The sequence below is a fragment of the Merops nubicus genome, unplaced genomic scaffold, assembly GCF_000691845.1.
Source record: "Merops nubicus isolate BGI_N331 unplaced genomic scaffold, ASM69184v1 scaffold48782, whole genome shotgun sequence".
Lineage (NCBI taxonomy): Eukaryota > Metazoa > Chordata > Aves > Coraciiformes > Meropidae > Merops > Merops nubicus.
In genome coordinates this window covers 11,115-29,013 of record NW_008593825.1, presented here as the reverse complement: position 1 = coordinate 29,013, position 17,899 = coordinate 11,115, and the positions used below count along the sequence as shown (strand labels likewise).

General features: G+C 44.7%; 1 protein-coding gene across 1 annotated transcript in view; it reads left to right on the top strand.

Moving 5' to 3' along the window:
• MRAS (muscle RAS oncogene homolog) overlaps positions 1-17,401 on the top strand; it is an 18,225-nt gene extending 824 nt beyond the window's left edge. The window contains exons 2-5 of the mRNA XM_008935540.1: positions 8,904-9,057; positions 12,341-12,440; positions 13,740-13,819; positions 16,982-17,401. Of these exons, the coding sequence (XP_008933788.1) occupies positions 8,904-9,057; positions 12,341-12,440; positions 13,740-13,819; positions 16,982-17,081 (434 nt within the window). The 3' untranslated portion in view covers positions 17,082-17,401. The remainder of the gene's footprint in view (positions 1-8,903; positions 9,058-12,340; positions 12,441-13,739; positions 13,820-16,981) is intronic.
• The last annotated feature ends 498 nt before the right edge of the window (positions 17,402-17,899 follow it).

Genomic DNA, 17,899 nt, shown 5'->3' with positions numbered 1-17,899 from the left:
AAACAAAAAAAAAAGCAAACAAAAATCAAAAAAAAAAAAAAAAAAAAAAAAAAGACACCCAACTAAAACCAGCCAACAAAAAGCCAAAACCAAAACAAAACCAAACCATCTTTATTCTACAGATGAGGAAAAAGCCCCACCTTACCTAAAGCTGCAACTTGCTTGTTTGTGCTGCAAGAGACAGACTGACCACAGCCATCAGGCGAATCTTAGTGTTAAATGTTGTAAGTTTTGTTTGGCTTTAATAATAATTTTATTATTTATTATTTATTAATAATTTTACAATAATTAGGTAGTATATAAAAACAAACAAATATTTTGTGTCTTAATTACCCAAGTTCATGTATGCCACCACTAACACACTACACACTGAGCTAAATTTAACCTCACTGGTGTCAAGTTCCTATGCCCACCCTCTTGTCATGAAGGCACTCAAGACCTTTGATCTATCTGTGTATGTACCATTGGTGTGCAGCACAGAAAACTAGGGCATTGGCATGAGTGGTAGAATATGGAAACTTGTGGGGCTTGCTTTGAAGCCCGTAAGCTTGGTCTGGAAGCTTGAGATCTTAGTTGCACTCTTAAGGATTTACCAGATACAATCTAGTGAGTACATATGGCCCCAAAGTCCTTAAAGAACAGCCTTTACTCAGTATTCAAAAAAAAAAAAAAACCCAAACAACTTAATGTTGCCAACATTTGTTTATTTAAATATGTTAGTAGTTGGTAGCTGATACAAGAGAATATTTGTTAAGCTGGTGCACAAATGTGTCTCTTCTTGTCATCTGAATCAGAGATACGCCCTCTTAATTAACCATCGCATAATGTACCTGTGCACCTTTATTTTAAAATGCCAGTGTGGTATAAAAGAAAAATCCACTCCTGCTGCAAATGAAATCCATTCTTTCTTTTCAGCAGAATCCAGCCCTCTAAAATGAGCAACCTTTATCTTTGCTGCTATGTCCCATGTTCTGATATAATAGGACCAGCTGCTGTACACATTGCTGTTGGCTGAAACAGCCTGGGTTTTGTGAATTATTTGAAAGTAGAAAGGCATCTTTCACTGAATGTTTGGAATTGTTGTTTAGTCAAAAAAAAAAAAAAAAAAATCCAGCCCTGACCTGGGTGGGAGTTTGGGAAAGAGGTTGTTTTCCAACAAGCAGAAACTTAACCCTTTGATTTACTGAAAAAGCCTTCCTTTTGCCCAGATGGAATTTAGTGGCTATACTTGAGCTGAACTGAATTCATCTGTGGCCTTGAATGGCATCTTTGGAACCCCTGATTTTCAGAGTTCCTGTGCCCACAGCCACAGAATTGAAACTGCAGCTTCTCCCCCTTTTTCCTACCACTTGAGATTTTGAACAATCAGAGTTTTGGAAGAGCAATATTCTTGCTGGAAAAGCATGTGAGCCTTTACCAACTGTCTCGTAGAAACAGGACATAAAGACTCACATGTGTCTTCTGCCATAGCTTCCTCTCATAGGGTTTGGATCTAGGCCATTCTCGGAGGTTACCCTATACTTGGACAGCTGCTCTCGTGGTTAGATGTGGTTGCATGAATCACTCATAGTATAAAATTAGGTACAAACATGATAGGAAGGGTAAAGATCTATCATGATAAATTCTAGACTTTCCAGTTGTCCTTTATAGCCAAATCCTTTACAAGCTGATGTTTTGTACAGGGCTTGGTGGGAAGAAGCTGCCCACCCCCAAAATAGGAACTAGTTTTAGAAGCTGAGACTACCAAGTGAGGATATAGGTATATAACATGAGGAGCTCCATAAGCTTCTAAGTTTGCAGAAACAGTCACTTTTTAAAAAAGCCAAATATACTGGCATCCAACAACTTCATAACAAAAACAAACAAAACCAAAAACAAACAAAACAAAACAAAACAAAAAAAAAAAAAAAAAAAAAAAAAAAAAACAGCCCACCCTCTTCCAGGCTGTTGCCTGAGCAGTTCTGTACAAAGCATCTCTAGCATTTGGTATTTGCACCAACATTCAGTTATAAAAACCCCCTTGTGCTAGCCAGCTTGCATAAAGCATTTGGCTTCCTTCCATGGAGACCTCCACCCACATTTATTCAATAACACTAACAGGCAGCACGATGAAATGTTTGACTTGTGTTTTTTTCCTTTGCTGAAATCTCTCACTGAAAGTAGACTTAAATGGAATGGGCTTTTACTTCAGATTTTAGACCTTGAGCCAAACCTGTGTTCAAACTCTTCTTTTACGTATTTGCTCTCTGACTTGGGCATGTCTCTGTGTCTGTTTTCTTACCAAAGAAGAGTCTGTGATAGTTCCCTGCCTCCCAGAAGATTGTGAGACCTTTCCTTGGTGTATTCAAATCCAACACTACACAAAAATACTTTATTGTTGGCTGTGCACCAGCTTTATAAGACCATTGATGCAGTGTTTGGAGGACAAATGTTGTGGAGTGGAACAGGGCACTTAACCTGAATAAAGAATGCACAGGCAATTTGTGGCTAGCCCATTTTTTCTGTTTGTTTTTTTTTTTTCAGTTGCTACCACCCCAATGAGGCTTGCCAGTCCCCAGTTTTCTCTGCATATGATCAATTATTCTCTGGTGTTCATGCTGAAATAGCATGGTGATGTGCTTGGCTAAATGCATTCACACACAGGTGCCATGTAGACCCAACAGGTCAGAATTAAGTGGGGACCAGGGTTAATCTAGTATGATTAGGTGTTGCCCCACTGAAGCTGCTATCATTAATTTTGTACTCTCCTTTCTGTGTGCAGGCTAACTTAGTAATTAGCAGAGGATTTATTTTGGAGTGGCAGCAAAATGCCAGTCTGAAATTATTAACCTGGGCATGAAGCCAAAAGTGGAATACCTCAATATGGCAAATAATTCCCAATGGTTCAAACTTCCTTGTGGCTCATAAGCACACAGAGATACAACAGTGGCGAGGAAGAGATGGCCACAAGTGCATTGCTTGGACATGTTGATGAATTGGGCTAAACTCTTAGCTGTCAGTAGGGCTGTGCCAGTCGGTATCAGCAAAGCAAGGAATTGTGCCTGTGGGCTGTGGTCTCTCTCCTCTTCCCTCCCCTCTCCTTTTCCTGGCATGATTTAGATGAAAGTTTCACTGCCTAGAAGTTGTCTTCATACTCCTGAAGTTTGATTTTCTATTTTATTTCTCTTCTTTCCAAGTCTTCCTCTCAATCCCTGTGTGCCCTTGCTTTGAGATAGACCTTCACAGCCCTGGCATGCACCCCTGTTGGCTTACACCAGGCACCACCTCTTCCCTCAGGCTCCCTCTCTGCCCTTTCCACCCATGTCTCACACGCATCCCTTACTGACGGGAGCTTTTGCTGCTGGTCATCCCAGGACAGGCTGTCTGCTTTTCTCCTCAGGAAGCCTGGGAACAATTCAGCCAGGAGGCCAGAGGGAGATCAAAGGTCACTTCAGACTCGCAGGCAAGCGAGTTGGTTTGCGGCTCTCTTTTTTAATTTAAACTTTGGGTAGCATCATTGAAAGAATTAAAATTCAAATTAAGTTTGTACTTTCATTCTTTGATTTGTGTGTACAGTATTTCACCGCCTTTAATTGCTGGGATTTTGCAACCTTTTTTTTTTTCCTGCCAGGAAAATTTTGATGTTGCAACATGGAAAGCACAAGACTTTGAGTACTTGCCCTTTGTTAGAGAAAGAGCTCCTTTAAGCGCTCGCATCTTCATTCTGTTTATTGATGTGGAAGCCTTTCTTCTGAAAGTCCTTCTTTTATTTTTCCTTAAAGAAAGGGCAAGAATTCAAGTACTCGGGTTTTCCATATTATTAGATCTGTGTATTTAGTTAGGGCATAGAAGAAGGGCTCATAAAAGCCCCAGTGTTTCGCTGTCTCATGGTTTTCCCCGAGGAAAGTTCTTATGCTGCAGGCAGTGTAGCTGTATCTGAGAAGGAGCAGAAGTATAGGAGTGACAAGGTAAAGCCTTTACCTCCTGTTTTGCACGGCATGTGCACTTCATACCTCTTCAGGGTGACTTGGGGTGTGGGAATAGAGAATATAAGCCATGACCCCTGGACTACATCTGCTCAGCACCCAGAATACTAATCCCTCAGCTGAAGCCAATGGCTGATGATGGGTGCCCTCTCCCACTGCCTGAGACTCTAGTTTGACTTCTCAATTCAAGTTAAGTTTTCCCTTCAGCTTAGCTACCAAGCTGCAGGGCAGCTGGGGATGGTTTTCTCGCTGGTCCCACCTTTTGAAGCAGAGCTGCAATGACAAGAGGAAGGCAAGACTTGGAGAGAGAAGCACAACGAGGAGTGCAGCTCCGTAACCTGTGGTCCCCTGACAGTGCCACATTCCCAGTTATGCTCTTTGCTCCAGGAACTTCTCCAGTATTTTATATTAAGAAGTCAAAGAAGCAGAAAACACCTGGAGTCAGACTCCTTCATGCTGCTTCTCTCTCTGGTGTTGTGAACCCAGGTTCCTATCTGCCTGCTGACCCATCCAGCCCCTTAAAGGCTTGCACGTGTGTTGGATTTAAGTAGCCAAAGCCATTCACTGGAGACTACTTGCAAAAATCAAGTCATACACGTTGTGCTTACTTTACTGAGCATGAGATCAAGGTAAGCACAAACAACTGCATCCTGTGCTTGAGCTCCATGTTAAGCAGGCCTTCTGGATGCTGGAAGGCCAAGTGCTCTGAGAGCTGCATGGAGCTGTTCAGGACTGGCTGCAGAAATGTTGAGTTGCTGCTTGGAATGGGATGCTGGTGTCTGATTTGGGCAGTGAAACCCAAAGGCTGAAAGGTAGAAAATGGGTTTAACCTGCCTCTCTGGTCATTTTTGGTCCCTTAGATGCCATGGACAGTGGAGAAACTCTCTTGAGTTGATCTATACACCTAGCTGCCCAGCAATGTAAAGATAAAGACATAGGAGGGAATTTTTCCTATTTATAAAAAGAGAAGAGAAACTCACCTGCACAACCAGATCTGAGGTCCCTGAAGGCTGTGTTAAATCTGAACTGAATCCAGCTTTGGCCCTAGAAAAAGCAATGCCATGACTTTAGATTTCGTAGTATGTCTCTGCCCTTAGCTTAGATTTACATGCCTGTGCCTCCAGATGGGCACTCGGAGCACCATTGGTTGCAGAGACATTGCCACATAAAATACCTGGAAGCACCAAGTGCTTCTATTTTGGGCCGCACAGTTCCTGCGTATCCCTGGGCTTCTGTATCTGCTCGGAAGCTCTCTCTAAGCACTCTTGTTCAACCCATCAAGATTCACAGGAAAATGGTGTGTAGAGCTCTGTGGGGTCAGGATTCAATTAGTAAGGGGTTCATCACAACAGTTAAGGTCACATTCACTGGAAAGCAGAAAAGACCATCTCTTCACTAAGCAATCTCTTACCTTCAAAGCAAGAGACCTTCCTGCTGGGCTTTTACAGCCTAATTGCTCTTAGTTTAATCTCCAGCTGATTGTGTGATAGCTCTGTAAAATGGCTTTGCCCTCTATTGGATGCCTGTTCCTAGTCAGACATAGTCCTTGGCTTCTCTCTTCTCGATCTTTACCCAAACACTTCTATTAATGCTCCTCCTTGCTTCTTTGGTCAAGTTTGTGGGAACTTCACCAAGTTTGTTGTTGGAAGTCCCTGGCCATGTGCTGCTCAGCCTCTGAATCTGCTTTCAGTTCTTGGAAGAATGAGGTAGGAGAAACCCGCCGTGCTTTAGTCCAGCCTTGTTTCCACATTGGCTTTTATGCACTGCCAGTGGGGCAACTGCCAGTAAGAGGCAACTGCTGGTTTAAAGTGTACCAGGGGAAGAAAGCATTCACAGTTCTTCTCTGTTCATGATTATTTTTTGTGTCTTCTGGCAACCTGTCTGCAGAAATGGGAATTTTTAAAGAAGGTGAATACTGGCTAACACCCTAATTCTTCTCACCTCTTTAGGAAGGTAGTAAAATCACCTTTTCCAGTTTCACCTTCCCAAGGTTTGTCCTTGCTGCTTTCCCTCTTCCCATAGGTAAAAGTCTTCTTGAAGCTTTTATGCCACGAGATCACACCAGAAGGAAAGCCTCTTGCATCTGGCCCTTTTTCAGTGCTGATGCTTTCCAGGATGCCATCGCATCCTGCCTACAAAGGATTGAGAACAGACTCTCCTCTCTGATTGTTTACAATTCATGTAGCACAGAAGTGTTAGAATGGAGGAGCTGTCTTGATGAAGAACGCATTTAAGGTTAAAAAAAGAACTTTCTCTGGCAATCCACATAATCATAGAATCATTTCAGTTGGAAAAGACCTTTAAGATCATCAAGTCCAACCATTAACCTAACATTACCAAGTCCACTACTAAACCATGTGCTTAATTTTGCATGAATACCCATCTGAAATTAACCTTAACCTTCACAGCTGTATGTCTTTTTACTTGCATTTCCAAAGTGCCATTTTAAATGCTGCCTGGACTTGCTCACCTTTCTACGAATGCTGCAAGTGAATTCCCTTTAAATAATGCCTGCTGACACAGCAGCTCTGCCTGTGACTAGTGTGATGCCATGGCCAAGACCCAGGTGAGGTCGGAGTGGCAGGAGCGCAGTCCTGTGCATCCACACGGCCCCCCACCCCCAGCTTGTCTCCTGCCCTCTTGCAGGGGATGCAAAGCTTTGGAGGGGCAGCAGCTGGGGAGGGGTGGATGGGTGCAAGGGCAGAGCTGGATGCTTCTCGTGTATTTCATGGGAGATTTGCAAAAGTGCCAGAGTGAGGGGAAGTCCCTAAGCAAATTACCATGCCGGGTATGGGACATCCATCTCCACCTTCCTGCTTATCGCTTGTGCCTGGGCAATAGACCTGCCTTGTCTCAACGCACTCCACCACAAGTGGGGTATGTGTGCTGGAGATGGAAAGGGACTGTGTTTGTGTGTGTTAGTTGTCAGCTCTCAGGCCTGCCCTGACGTTGTGTCCAGGTGGTGCAGGAGTCAGATGAGGGCAGCCCAGCTTCTCCTTGCAGGTTGGGCGGGTAGGAAGCATTAATTTCTTCTTCCATCCTAGCCACGCGGTCCTGGCTTTATTCCATAGTAGCAATTCTGCCCAGGGCATAGAAATTCACCAGCACATGCAGTCTTTCAGTTGTTTGTCTATTTTCCTTTTTCTTTTTTGTACAGTCCTTAAGAATAGCCTGGATGCCTTTGACCTGAGACCCTTGTTTCCTAGATTTAGAGGGGAGATGCAGCATAAAAGCCTATGAAGAGGCACCCATGACTTTTCAGCAAGCTCCTGCCACTTGGCAAACAAGCCTAACTCTGAGTGTCCCTGTAAGAGCCTAGAAGCTTTTTTCACCTTAAGAGGTCATAGAAATAGACATTCAAGACCAGCTAAGGCAGGTGAACAAATGAGGCTGAAGGCTTTAAAAGGTCTGCCATCACCAAGGTCTGCAGGTCCTCCAGCATAGCTGCCTTTCCTCCAGATGTATGGTTATGATGAAGGTGTGTGGGCTGGCTCACGGGGTGTGCTGTGACGTGCAGCATGTCTGCCAGTGGCTACCTGCGCTGATTCAGCAGGTAACACCAGCAGCAAAGTGATCTTTATCATGGTCCCATCGGAAACTGGGGCAGCCCGGGTACTTACCCCTACAGGGAACATCTTGCCAGGACTGTGGGTCTGCTCAGACTAGAAAAACACGTGTCAAGCCCCGCTGCTCTGTCAGCAGTACACTCCTGCCACAGGCTCCATCCACGGTGCCCTGGGCTTTCCCTGTCAGTTGTGGGCAGCAGATGCTTACCTTGTGGCTGTACAGTGGAGGCGGAAACAGTGTTCCCACCCAGCCCAGTTGACTGGGATGTGAATACGTTGCTAGTCATCATGAAGGTGTTTGCCTCTAGGATACTATGATGCATTAGGACTGTTACGTCTGAGCAGCCAATGCACTTTGTGCTCACACCACATTTGTACTGCCATAGCCTAAACTGACAAACTCCTCTTGGACTCTTCTCCTGCCAGTCAAAACTCTGGCTGTGTACAAAGCTGGGCCCCAAGAGCCGGCATTGACCTATGCATCTGTGTGTGGTGTTTAGCCCAGAAGGCTGGTGTAGCTTGCTCTTCATGTGGTCCACGATGTAGCTGATGGGACCCCCTGCAAGGCAGAGTGATGGAGAACTGGTGAGTTATGGTCACATTAGAGAGGAGGTTAATCTAGTAGGAAACAGAACCTGGGTTGTTGCAACAACCGGGTGTTTTACAGGATTTGAGCATAGATTTAGCCCTTGTCAATGCACAGAAACATGATCACTGTATAGGATATGCAAGCCACTTAAAGCTTTTCCACTGGTTTTTATAGCTTCTCAAGATCAGCACACCACTTTGAACTAAAAATTTAAGGGAAGTTCCTGAAGGCTGTACCGTATTCCTCTGAAAGCACATAGTTGTGTAGAAATAACATCCAGGTATTGAGAAATGGGTAATGCTTGTAGCCATTATTCTGGGTTGTCTCTCAGCTATGCTTCACCATGCAGTTTGTAGATTATCCCTGGTATTTAAACTGGCATTTACTTACGCTTCCAGTCTTGGGGTTTTCCATGCAGTGAACAGAGAGAGTTGGGAAAGGGAAAGATAGAGGGCTGTGAAATACTTTGAGTCGTATCTTGCCAGAGGAGAAACTCTCCAAGTTCAATGGTCAGTATTTGGTACTGGAAAAGGAAAATAAAACCCATGTAGTCTTCTTCCCCTCCATCCACTCCAAGTGTAGACACGTGGTGACGAGTGGGGTCTGAAATGTTTTTTGTTTCATAACAAGAAACCACCTTGTCCATCGAACTTGCTTTCATCAAATCTCACAGCCTTTGAGAGGACCAAGCCCAGTGGAAGCAGAAAGGCCATGCAGGACGTAGCACTGACAGCAGCTGCAGCTCCTCATGCTAACTAAAAGCCTTCATCTCCTCTGTCCTAGTTCTGGATACTGCAGGCCAAGAGGAGTTCAGTGCAATGCGGGAGCAGTACATGAGGACTGGAGATGGTTTCCTTATTGTCTACTCCGTAACGGACAAGGCTAGCTTCGAGCACGTGGACCGGTTCCACCAGCTGATCCTCAGAGTCAAGGACAGGTAGGTGCTGTGGAGCCAGGTGCTGCTGCCCCCCCACTCTGGAGACCATGCCATGGGGGTGGTTGCATGTCTCACCCTACCTTCTGCAGGGGTTTGTGGACCTGCATATGAGAAGTAAGAAGTGTTTTACCTCTTCTGATAAACATGTGCTTTCAACGTGCAAAAGTTCTGTAGTGTTATGATGGTGTGTAAATGGGTCTGGAAGGGAGAAACCCCTGCCAGAATGTTTTAGCAAAGCAGTGTGAGAAAGGCAGATCAGACACCTTTGAAGGTAAGCAGTTTGGCTGTGAAGAGGGAGGAAGGATGCTCTGCACACAGTGCAGGCACTTTGGGAACACCAGCAGGGAGTCAGCAAGTGTTCATTCATCCTTAATTGTTTTGTGTGTCCTGGCACCATCCTCCTTTCCCTGGCTTCAGTTTCTGCCAAGCAAACCTTAGAAGGTCCTGCATGATTTGAGGCTGTGACCAAGTGTCTTGAAGGGGAAAATGCCTCACATTGGAGGAGTGTATTTCTTACAAGCAGTGTAAAGCAGTTAATGCATTGTGCTCTGAAGCAACCATTTTCAGTTAATAAAACACCTCTGCATGTCTGGGGAGACAGCAAGAGAGTTTGTGTGCTCCCCTACTCAACATGCATGGGAGAAGGCAGCGCTGGGAGTTTAATCATGGCAAGCAAATGAGTCCTGACAGAGTAAGGGGAAGCTGCCAGTTTATCTCTGAGATAACTCCCTTTTCCCATCCCAGTTCAAGAGGTGATGAATCCATCCCCACTGGGTGGGGTGCGAATTAAGCCCTTATATGTCTGCAGCTTTGAAACACTTAGTTTTTCCATTTATAATGACTTTTAATTATGGAAGTCATCAAGAAAAGCCACTAGAGGGTTTGGGCCTCATTGCTGGCTTCCTTTCGTAGCTCTGAATAACTTCCCCACAGGAAGGGTGGATTCGTATCATGTGAGGTTCACAGCTGACAGCTCTTCCAGTAAAGCATCCAAAGTGGAGCCCACAGGAGTGAAAAGTAAAGGAAAAACCACCCTTTGATTTCATCTACATGAAGAAAAACGTCAGTCACACAGTCTGCCTCCCAGACCACAACAGTCTTTTCTTCTGTGCCAGCTCAGCTTGGGGCAAATTAAATCTGTTCCTAAAAGCTGAAGAAGACAGGACAGTGTTTTGTGTAACCTGCCCCAAACCAGTGTTGGTTTTATCTAATTTAACTTTGTGAAAATAAGGTGCAGTATTCATTGTTTTGCTCCGGACTGAAACTTTTACCTCTCCGTACACCCTGCAAGGGCTGCGGCCTGTGTGTGAGAATCAGGAAGTGAAACAGGCTGGTGAGGTTGGGTTTGTTTTCCTGCTCAGCACCACGGAAGCGCGAAGAGATTAATGCTTCATCCAAAACCTGACCTTGTTCAGAAAACTGCAGCAACAGGAGCAGTGTAAGCAAAGAAACCATCCTTCCAGACCCACAGGTAGCTGCAAGCAGAGCATAGTGCTGGTTTTCAAGCTAGAAGTCAGTTTTGGCAGCTTAAAATCCAAAGGAATCATAGGCTGCCTCATTAGCAGAGCTGTTCAGAGCCTTCCTCCTGTTTCTTTCCGTAACCTTCATTACAGTAAAACTTCCCACTATAGTAGCTTTGTCCAAACTGGCAATCATATGGCTTACAACAGGGAACAAAGTCCCCATAGAGTTTTATGCTTGATGTAAACAAGGAAAATGAGATACTGTCTAAATATAATCCCTTTCTTATCAGCATGCTGCAAGCCAAAAAGAAATCAAATAATCCAGCAAGTGCTTTGCTCCAGAATGATCAGAGTCAAGATATATCAATGCTCAGGTATTAAAATTAAATCAAAGCCACATTATCAGAATGAACAACTGTAAGACTCATTTAAAATGCAGAATGCAGTACAGTATTTTTCCAGCCAGAGCAGTGGGGCAACATGCCAGAAAGAAGACGGAGCCCTTATCGTCTCGATGAAAAATGACACAAAAACACTGTTTGAAAATCCAGAGTTACTCAGGGAAGTGTTTTATACAGAAATGAGTGTGGCCAGCTGCTCCTTACCTCAATAAAATCAGCTCTGTTGCATCAGGGAACACTGAAATCATTTTAGGAGGATTTAAGGTTAAATATAAGAAAACAATACTGCAATATCTGTCAGTTATCAGAAGGGACCTCCTCCCTCCTGGCAGTGGGTGAAGGCCCTGCAGCACAACTTTGCTGTCTGTGTCATGTAGCTGGAGGAGGGGCCCATGTATGGGAGGTGGGGTGGGCAGTAGCTGCATTGCAGGATCTCCCGTGGCACAAGCTGCCTTGGTAATGTGTAATCACCAGAGCCACGGGGGCTTCTACCAGGCAAGAGCCTGACCCGCACACCTCATGAGGGAAGCCTTGCACTGGACATGCTGTGTAGAGATGGGTGTCTTCTCAAGCGGTGGCTGAAGACAGTCAGTTACATGCCTGGTAAAGTTACAGAAATACTGAGTATTGTTACAGAGGTAGGCGGGTTTGGTACAAAAGGATCGTCGTTCATTGGTGTTCATTGTTCTGGGATCAAAAGCAGATGATAGGTAGTAGCATCTGGAAGCTTACCAAGACTCTTATTCCCTCCATCCTCCTTCCAGCTGCCACTGCCAGACTTTTAGTTTGTCATGGGATAAAAGCTTATGGGGATCTTTGCTGCCAGTCATTTTCTCCCCCATTTGATGCCCCTCCAAGCAGCAGCTCCCAGAGTCCATCTTTTCTTGCCCCACCTGTGCTCTTAGTGGATGACCAGGACACAGACTGATACCAGTTCCTCCACCATACCTTGTTGCCTTGCAATGATGAGCAGCTGCCAAGATATGCAGCTACTGAGGTATCTTAACTGTTACAGGAGTCCCAGTCTCCTGTTCAAGATCTGTCTCTGTGTCTCAACTAATTTCCTGACTAATTATGTAGCTCTTTTTTCACCTCACCGGGTCTTCACACATTGGGTCTTCATTTTAGCTATTATCAGCAAAAATGATGACACAATGTTCCTGAAGTGCCTGCAAATAAGAATGAATGTGTGCACGCATGCAACTTGTCAGGTAAATTTTTACCATGTCAGCATATGTGTACCATAGTTTAGGGGCTGATGCGTGTTAATTCGGGCTTTTTATATATTTCTTTGCTTATATATGCTATGTCTGTAGCTGAAAATGTTAGATGATGTCAGTATCAGAAAACTGAAACTTATGCTTAGTATTTTTCATGGTAGTCTGTTAATAACTGGGTGGTGGGTTTGATTTTTTCCAGAGAGTCCTTTCCAATGATTTTGGTGGCAAACAAAGTTGATCTAATGCATTTACGGAAAATTACAAGGGAACAAGGAAGAGAAATGGCAACAAAACACAATGTAAGTTTGTAGGATTGTTTAATTGGTTGTTGTAAGTCCTGCTACAAGCATTCAGAATTGAACTCTGCTCATTTGGAGCTGAATTAAAGCATTTCTCTTACAAGTGAATGTCTGCAATTACATTTTAAACTACTACAAAGTAGCAGCTATGCAGTTTCCTTTCCGTAGGGCCACTTCATCACTGAAACGAGAACCTAGTGCACTAGGCTATAGCAAAGCTGTGGCCATCGGGAAGCTGTGTCTACAAGATGTCTGTAAGTGGTGAGAAGTGTGAAATGTTCAAAATAAGGGAAGCCAAGTGTATGCTGCTGGAGTGAAAAGGTGGAGTGAGGCGTTAGGAAGTATATCCAGGTATCTGTAGGAAGTGAGCTTGTTAAAGATAATGACATTACAGAGCTGTTATGCCTATATACATCCATCCCACCATTTTAGCTCGGCCTTATTCATGCCATAGTTTAGCCTGAGAAATTGTTCTTGGATTGGTGTAGATCGCATGCTGCTCCACTAATCACTTCTAAATGCCAGCAGTCCTGAATACCCAGAAGGAGAAAACACCTTCAAGGTAAAGTCAGACAAGCCTGAGACCTCTTGGAAGCTTGCTGTGCCTAAATGGCAAGCTGTGCGGTGGTTCTAAACAAACCATGGTGGGAATTTGGCAGGGCAGGATCACTCCTCTCCCCAAGGAAGTTAATTTCTGTAGGAGCCATGACACCTAAACTGCAGCCCAACATGTTGCCCCCATCTGCATGCACATGCTGTGGAAAAGGCTGTGTATGAAAATACCTTATCAGAGGCAGTTTTATAGATCTGCCAGCATGCTGGACAAGCACTCTAGGAAGCGCCATCTGTCTGTCAGAGTTTGAAGGAGAAGATCATTTTACACTGAAGGGGAATTGTAGTCATGAAATATTCATGCAGTAGTCCTAATAAAATGTGGCAAGCAAGAATTTTTGGCAAGTGCTCATCTTTCAACAACCTTCGGTTAGTTTCATGTCTGCAAGCACAGCTTAGGGGGAGAGAACATCTGACGACATGAAGTCTGTGATTACTCTTCCCCAAGCCCACAGCTCTGCTAGCAGCTGTTTCGCCTGGTGCTTACTCCAGACCTTTTGTAAGTGCTTGCTGATCTTCATGAAGGTGTTGATAGCAGTGTCATGACAACACTTTGTTTACCTGTATTTCCGTGCTCTCTTAGGCATACTATTTCTCCAGCCGTTTGGGTTTTTCATTTTGAAACTGATTCGCTACCAACATGTAGGCTGTTACTTACCTCCTGCATGATATGCTTCTCACCTCCAGATTCCCTATATAGAAACTAGCGCCAAGGACCCACCTTTAAATGTTGACAAGGCCTTCCATGATCTTGTGAGGGTAATAAGGTAAGCCACAAACTCTTCACTTGCTCACTGCCCATGGATGGAATGTGCAGAAGTCCTGGCCTAGACAGCCAGGAGCCAACTTTTGGGGAGCCTGGTCCACGTAGTTTGATTGGGAGTGGGAGATTTCTGGAGTTTATTAAACTTTCTTGCCCTTTATCTGCATAGATATGTTACTTACACTTAGTTACCCTTCCAGGACGTCAGTGCTGGGCAGGTTGAGAACTAGCTGTGGCCATGATGAAAATATATTATACAAGGAACAGTGCAAAGCTTACTATAATGATCAGCTTTAATAGGCTGGTGTTAAAAGCTCTGGACCACTAATCTGGGTTTTCATAGCTTTGTCCTCCCAGGGTCTCATGTTGCCAGACGTTAAAAATGACTGGCAAAAAATTCTACAAAATTCTGATGTTGTAGGAGACTTCTAACTTTTTCTGCTCACTAAATGGAAAAAATTAAGCCTCTTTGTATGAGAAACAGCATGACCTAATGGCTAAGCCAAAGTTTCCTCCTCAGACTGCAGAGTTTTGTTCCCAGTTTTGGCGTGAGCTGCCTTGGCTTGCTTTGGCAAACGCCCGCTCTTCAGGCGAACCCCTGCTCCAAGTGCTGGTGGGAAGGGACTGCCTTCCAAAATCCCGGCTGCCCTGCAGGAAAAGAGCTGCACGCACATCTCGGCTTCTTGGCTGATAACCTCAAATCTCTCCAAGATTTGTTTTTCTGGCACCAGTTGTCTGCCAGACTTTTCTGGGCCCTCATTTTTCATGTTTTGGGAGGGTGCTGAGCTGAAATCATGCTCCTCCCCCACGTGCAGTCAAAGTGCCTCACTCGGCAATTAAACCATGAGGCATTTATTCACAGCATATCTGTACTTGTGAATATCTTAGCACAGCCTCGAGTCAGCCTCCATCAAAAGCAGATGGTACTGCCCACTCTTCCCACATGTCTCAAAAGCAGGGGGCAGAAAGTCTTTGGAGAACTACAGAGCTGTGTTGGAAATGTCCCAAGCTATTTCCCAACTGTTCTGTAACTCAGCATTAGCTAGCTAGATAATACTTTTGTGTTACAGTGAGCTCTTACCACCATCTATTCTATTATTGGGGGAAAAAAAACACATAACCAAAATAAGATGGTGAGGCTCTGTTTGCTATCTCTACATAACGTGACTCCAGACAGGCTGGAAGGAGCACTGTAATGAGGCATCATTAAATTCAAGCACTCCATAACCTCAAATATAGGTGAAACTGAGGAGTTTCTACAGAAATCATTGCCAGCCAGATGAAACCCTTCGTGACATCAGAGGCATCAGAGATGTTCACAAGAGCTGGAACTCAGGTTAAGTCAGAGAGCAGAGAGGTGCTGTGTGATCTAGCAGGTCATTTGCCACAATGCATCTTTGCTTAGTCTTTGGACGTTGCAAACTGTCCACAGCCATAGGATGCATCAGCCACCAAGTATTTCACATTTTAAAAAAAAAAAAAAAAAGTAAATTACAGCTCCCTAATAACTGTGTCATTCCTGGAGAGCTTTACAAATGTAGAGGCTCCATAGAACCCATGTGAGTTTGCAGGCTGAGGACACTCATTCAGGGTTGGCAGTGTTTGTGCTCCTTGCACTTGGCTGATTCCCAGTTTATTTAGCTCCATGCAAGAAACTGTTGTCTGGAAGTAATCCAGAAAGGAATGGAGTGATTGAGTCCACCCAATAGATTTTTATTTCTTTTTTTTTTTTTAATTATTATTTCATGTTACCCCTTTTTATTCTGCAGCAGTACATACACAAGGACAGTCACAGCAGAAATCTTGAGTGGGTGCAGGACGTGGTTTTCTGGAGCTTTATAAAACAGATCCAGAGCACTGTGAACAGCTTGTGGCCACTTAGTGTTTATGCAAATTTACTTTAAAGTATTTTTTTTCAGCTTTCTAGATTTGAGCTTTAAAGTGGTTTGATTTTTTTTTTTCCATGCCTCCAGCCTTTGTGCTCACTGAAAAAAATAAGGTCTTATTAGTTAGAGCTCGGTTTTCCAAGTGGCTGCAAACATTTGGCAGCTGAGGCTGTAAGAAAAACATCAACTAAAGCCATAGTGATTTGTCCCCCAGCTATGTTTCAACCTAGTCTGGATAACGTGGTCTAAACACTCAGTTTAATGCCTGACAGTACCTAGCAAAGAGGTTGGTTTTGAACAATTCAAACTCTCAGGTTGGTTTTCTAGACACTGTTTGAATCTACAGAAGCTGCTGGTGTCTGTATGGTTTATCTTGCAGTAAAATCTAAGTCTATGGGCTGCCTATGGGGTGGTTGAACTACAAAGCCACCTTCTGTTGAATTTGCACCACCAGACTAACTGAGTGGCTGCTGCAAACGGGTATAGTTGCACGCAGGTATTTAGGTAATGTTTCATCTTAATCAAAAGGGAGACGCCCTCAAGGTCACATTTCGGAGCTTGCTCACAACGCACCTGACTGATGTGGGCTCCCGCAGTGTGGTGTCACAGCTCTCAGCTGTGTGTTTCTGGTGGCTGTGATTTCAGACAGCCAGGGACATCTTCCTGGGCTCAGCTCACTCTCCATGCTCTGGTTCTCTTCACAATTTCCATGGGAGGCCAGAGCCCTGTCACCAGCAGGCTGTGTTCTCATTATTGGATTTTAGCCCTAGCTCCATAACCAAGTCCACAGCAGAGAAGCTGGCTAAGGGCAATGTCAGCTGAAAGCAGATCTTTCCAGGAGGGTTTTTCCTCTGTGCACTCTCTCTCTCTTTCATCCTCCTCGCTAACAAGTGTTAGCAGCAGTGTGATGGATGACGTTGCATTGCTTAGGGTATCCCTGTTTCCCAGAGCACCACCCTGGCAGGGCAGGAAGCAGAAGTTCAACCAGGGCAACTGGAGGCATAGTGCCCTGCAGGACATACATCCCTGCTGTTACACCCAATATTTGCTCATGGCTTCGTTCCTCCTTCCTTAAACATGCAGGCGGTTCTCTTGTTAACTGTGTGGCATGAAAAGCCACATGGTGGTGGAAGGGTATATGGAAACACATATGCAAATATACAGATGGATATAAATATACATATAGCCAGTTCTGCTGGCTGCCCAGGGCTCTGGGTGCTGATGGCCGACCTAGCCTTCTGTCTCACCTTCCTTATTTTCCTCTCTATCTTGCAAAACAGGCAACAGATCCCAGAGAAAAGCCAGAAGAAGAAGAAAAAGACCAAATGGCGAGGGGACAGAGCCACGGGCTCCCACAAACTCCAGTGTGTGATTTTGTGACGGACCGCCTGGGCATGCCTTGGACGCTTCCCTCCTCCCCCCCTGACCCATACCAGCCCAGGCGAGGAGCAGCAGCGTGATGCCCATGAGGCCCCACTGCCTCTCCGGCCTCCCCACGGCGCCTGGGGCTCAGAGGAGGCAGCTCAAGGGGGTCCAGACCCTCAAGGGGGGGCTGCGTGTCGGGGCCGGTGTGGGACCTGCGTGAATGGGAGGTGGAAGGGATCAGCAGGACTTCGACTCTCAAGCACCGCCACCGCCTTCCAGGGGCCTCCATGATGTTTATTTAAAAAAAAGAAAAAAAAAAAAAAAAAAAAAAAAAAGGAGAAAAAGAAAAAAAAAAGTGTTGGTTTTATCTGCAAATGAAATGTTTCTCCTTGTGACCTATTTCTGAATAGCCATGAATAGCCCCCCCCTGTTTGGTACAGTCGTCTGTGTATGTGGGGGGAAGGGAAAGGGCTTTTCTTTTCTTTCTCCAGTTGTTTGGGGGTTTTTTTCCTTCTTCTTTTTTTGTTGTTTGCTCAGCGAGTGTTGGGTTGCAAAGAAACACGGCTGGGGTTAGATTTTTTGCACTGAACTCTCTCTTAGGCGGCAGTGCCAAAACACGACTTCATATGAAAGTGCATATATTTGGAGGAAGAAAATGAATTCCAGCTGCTCTGGGTGCTCCAGACATTGTGTCAGACTCTGGAGGGCAGCCAGCTCACAGACCATAAACTCCAGCTTAGGAAAGGTTTGGGCTCGAATTATTATTTTTTTTCTTACCCTTTGTCAAGAGGTTTTGTTTCTGTTTTGTAATTTGGGGCATGTCAATGTTAAGA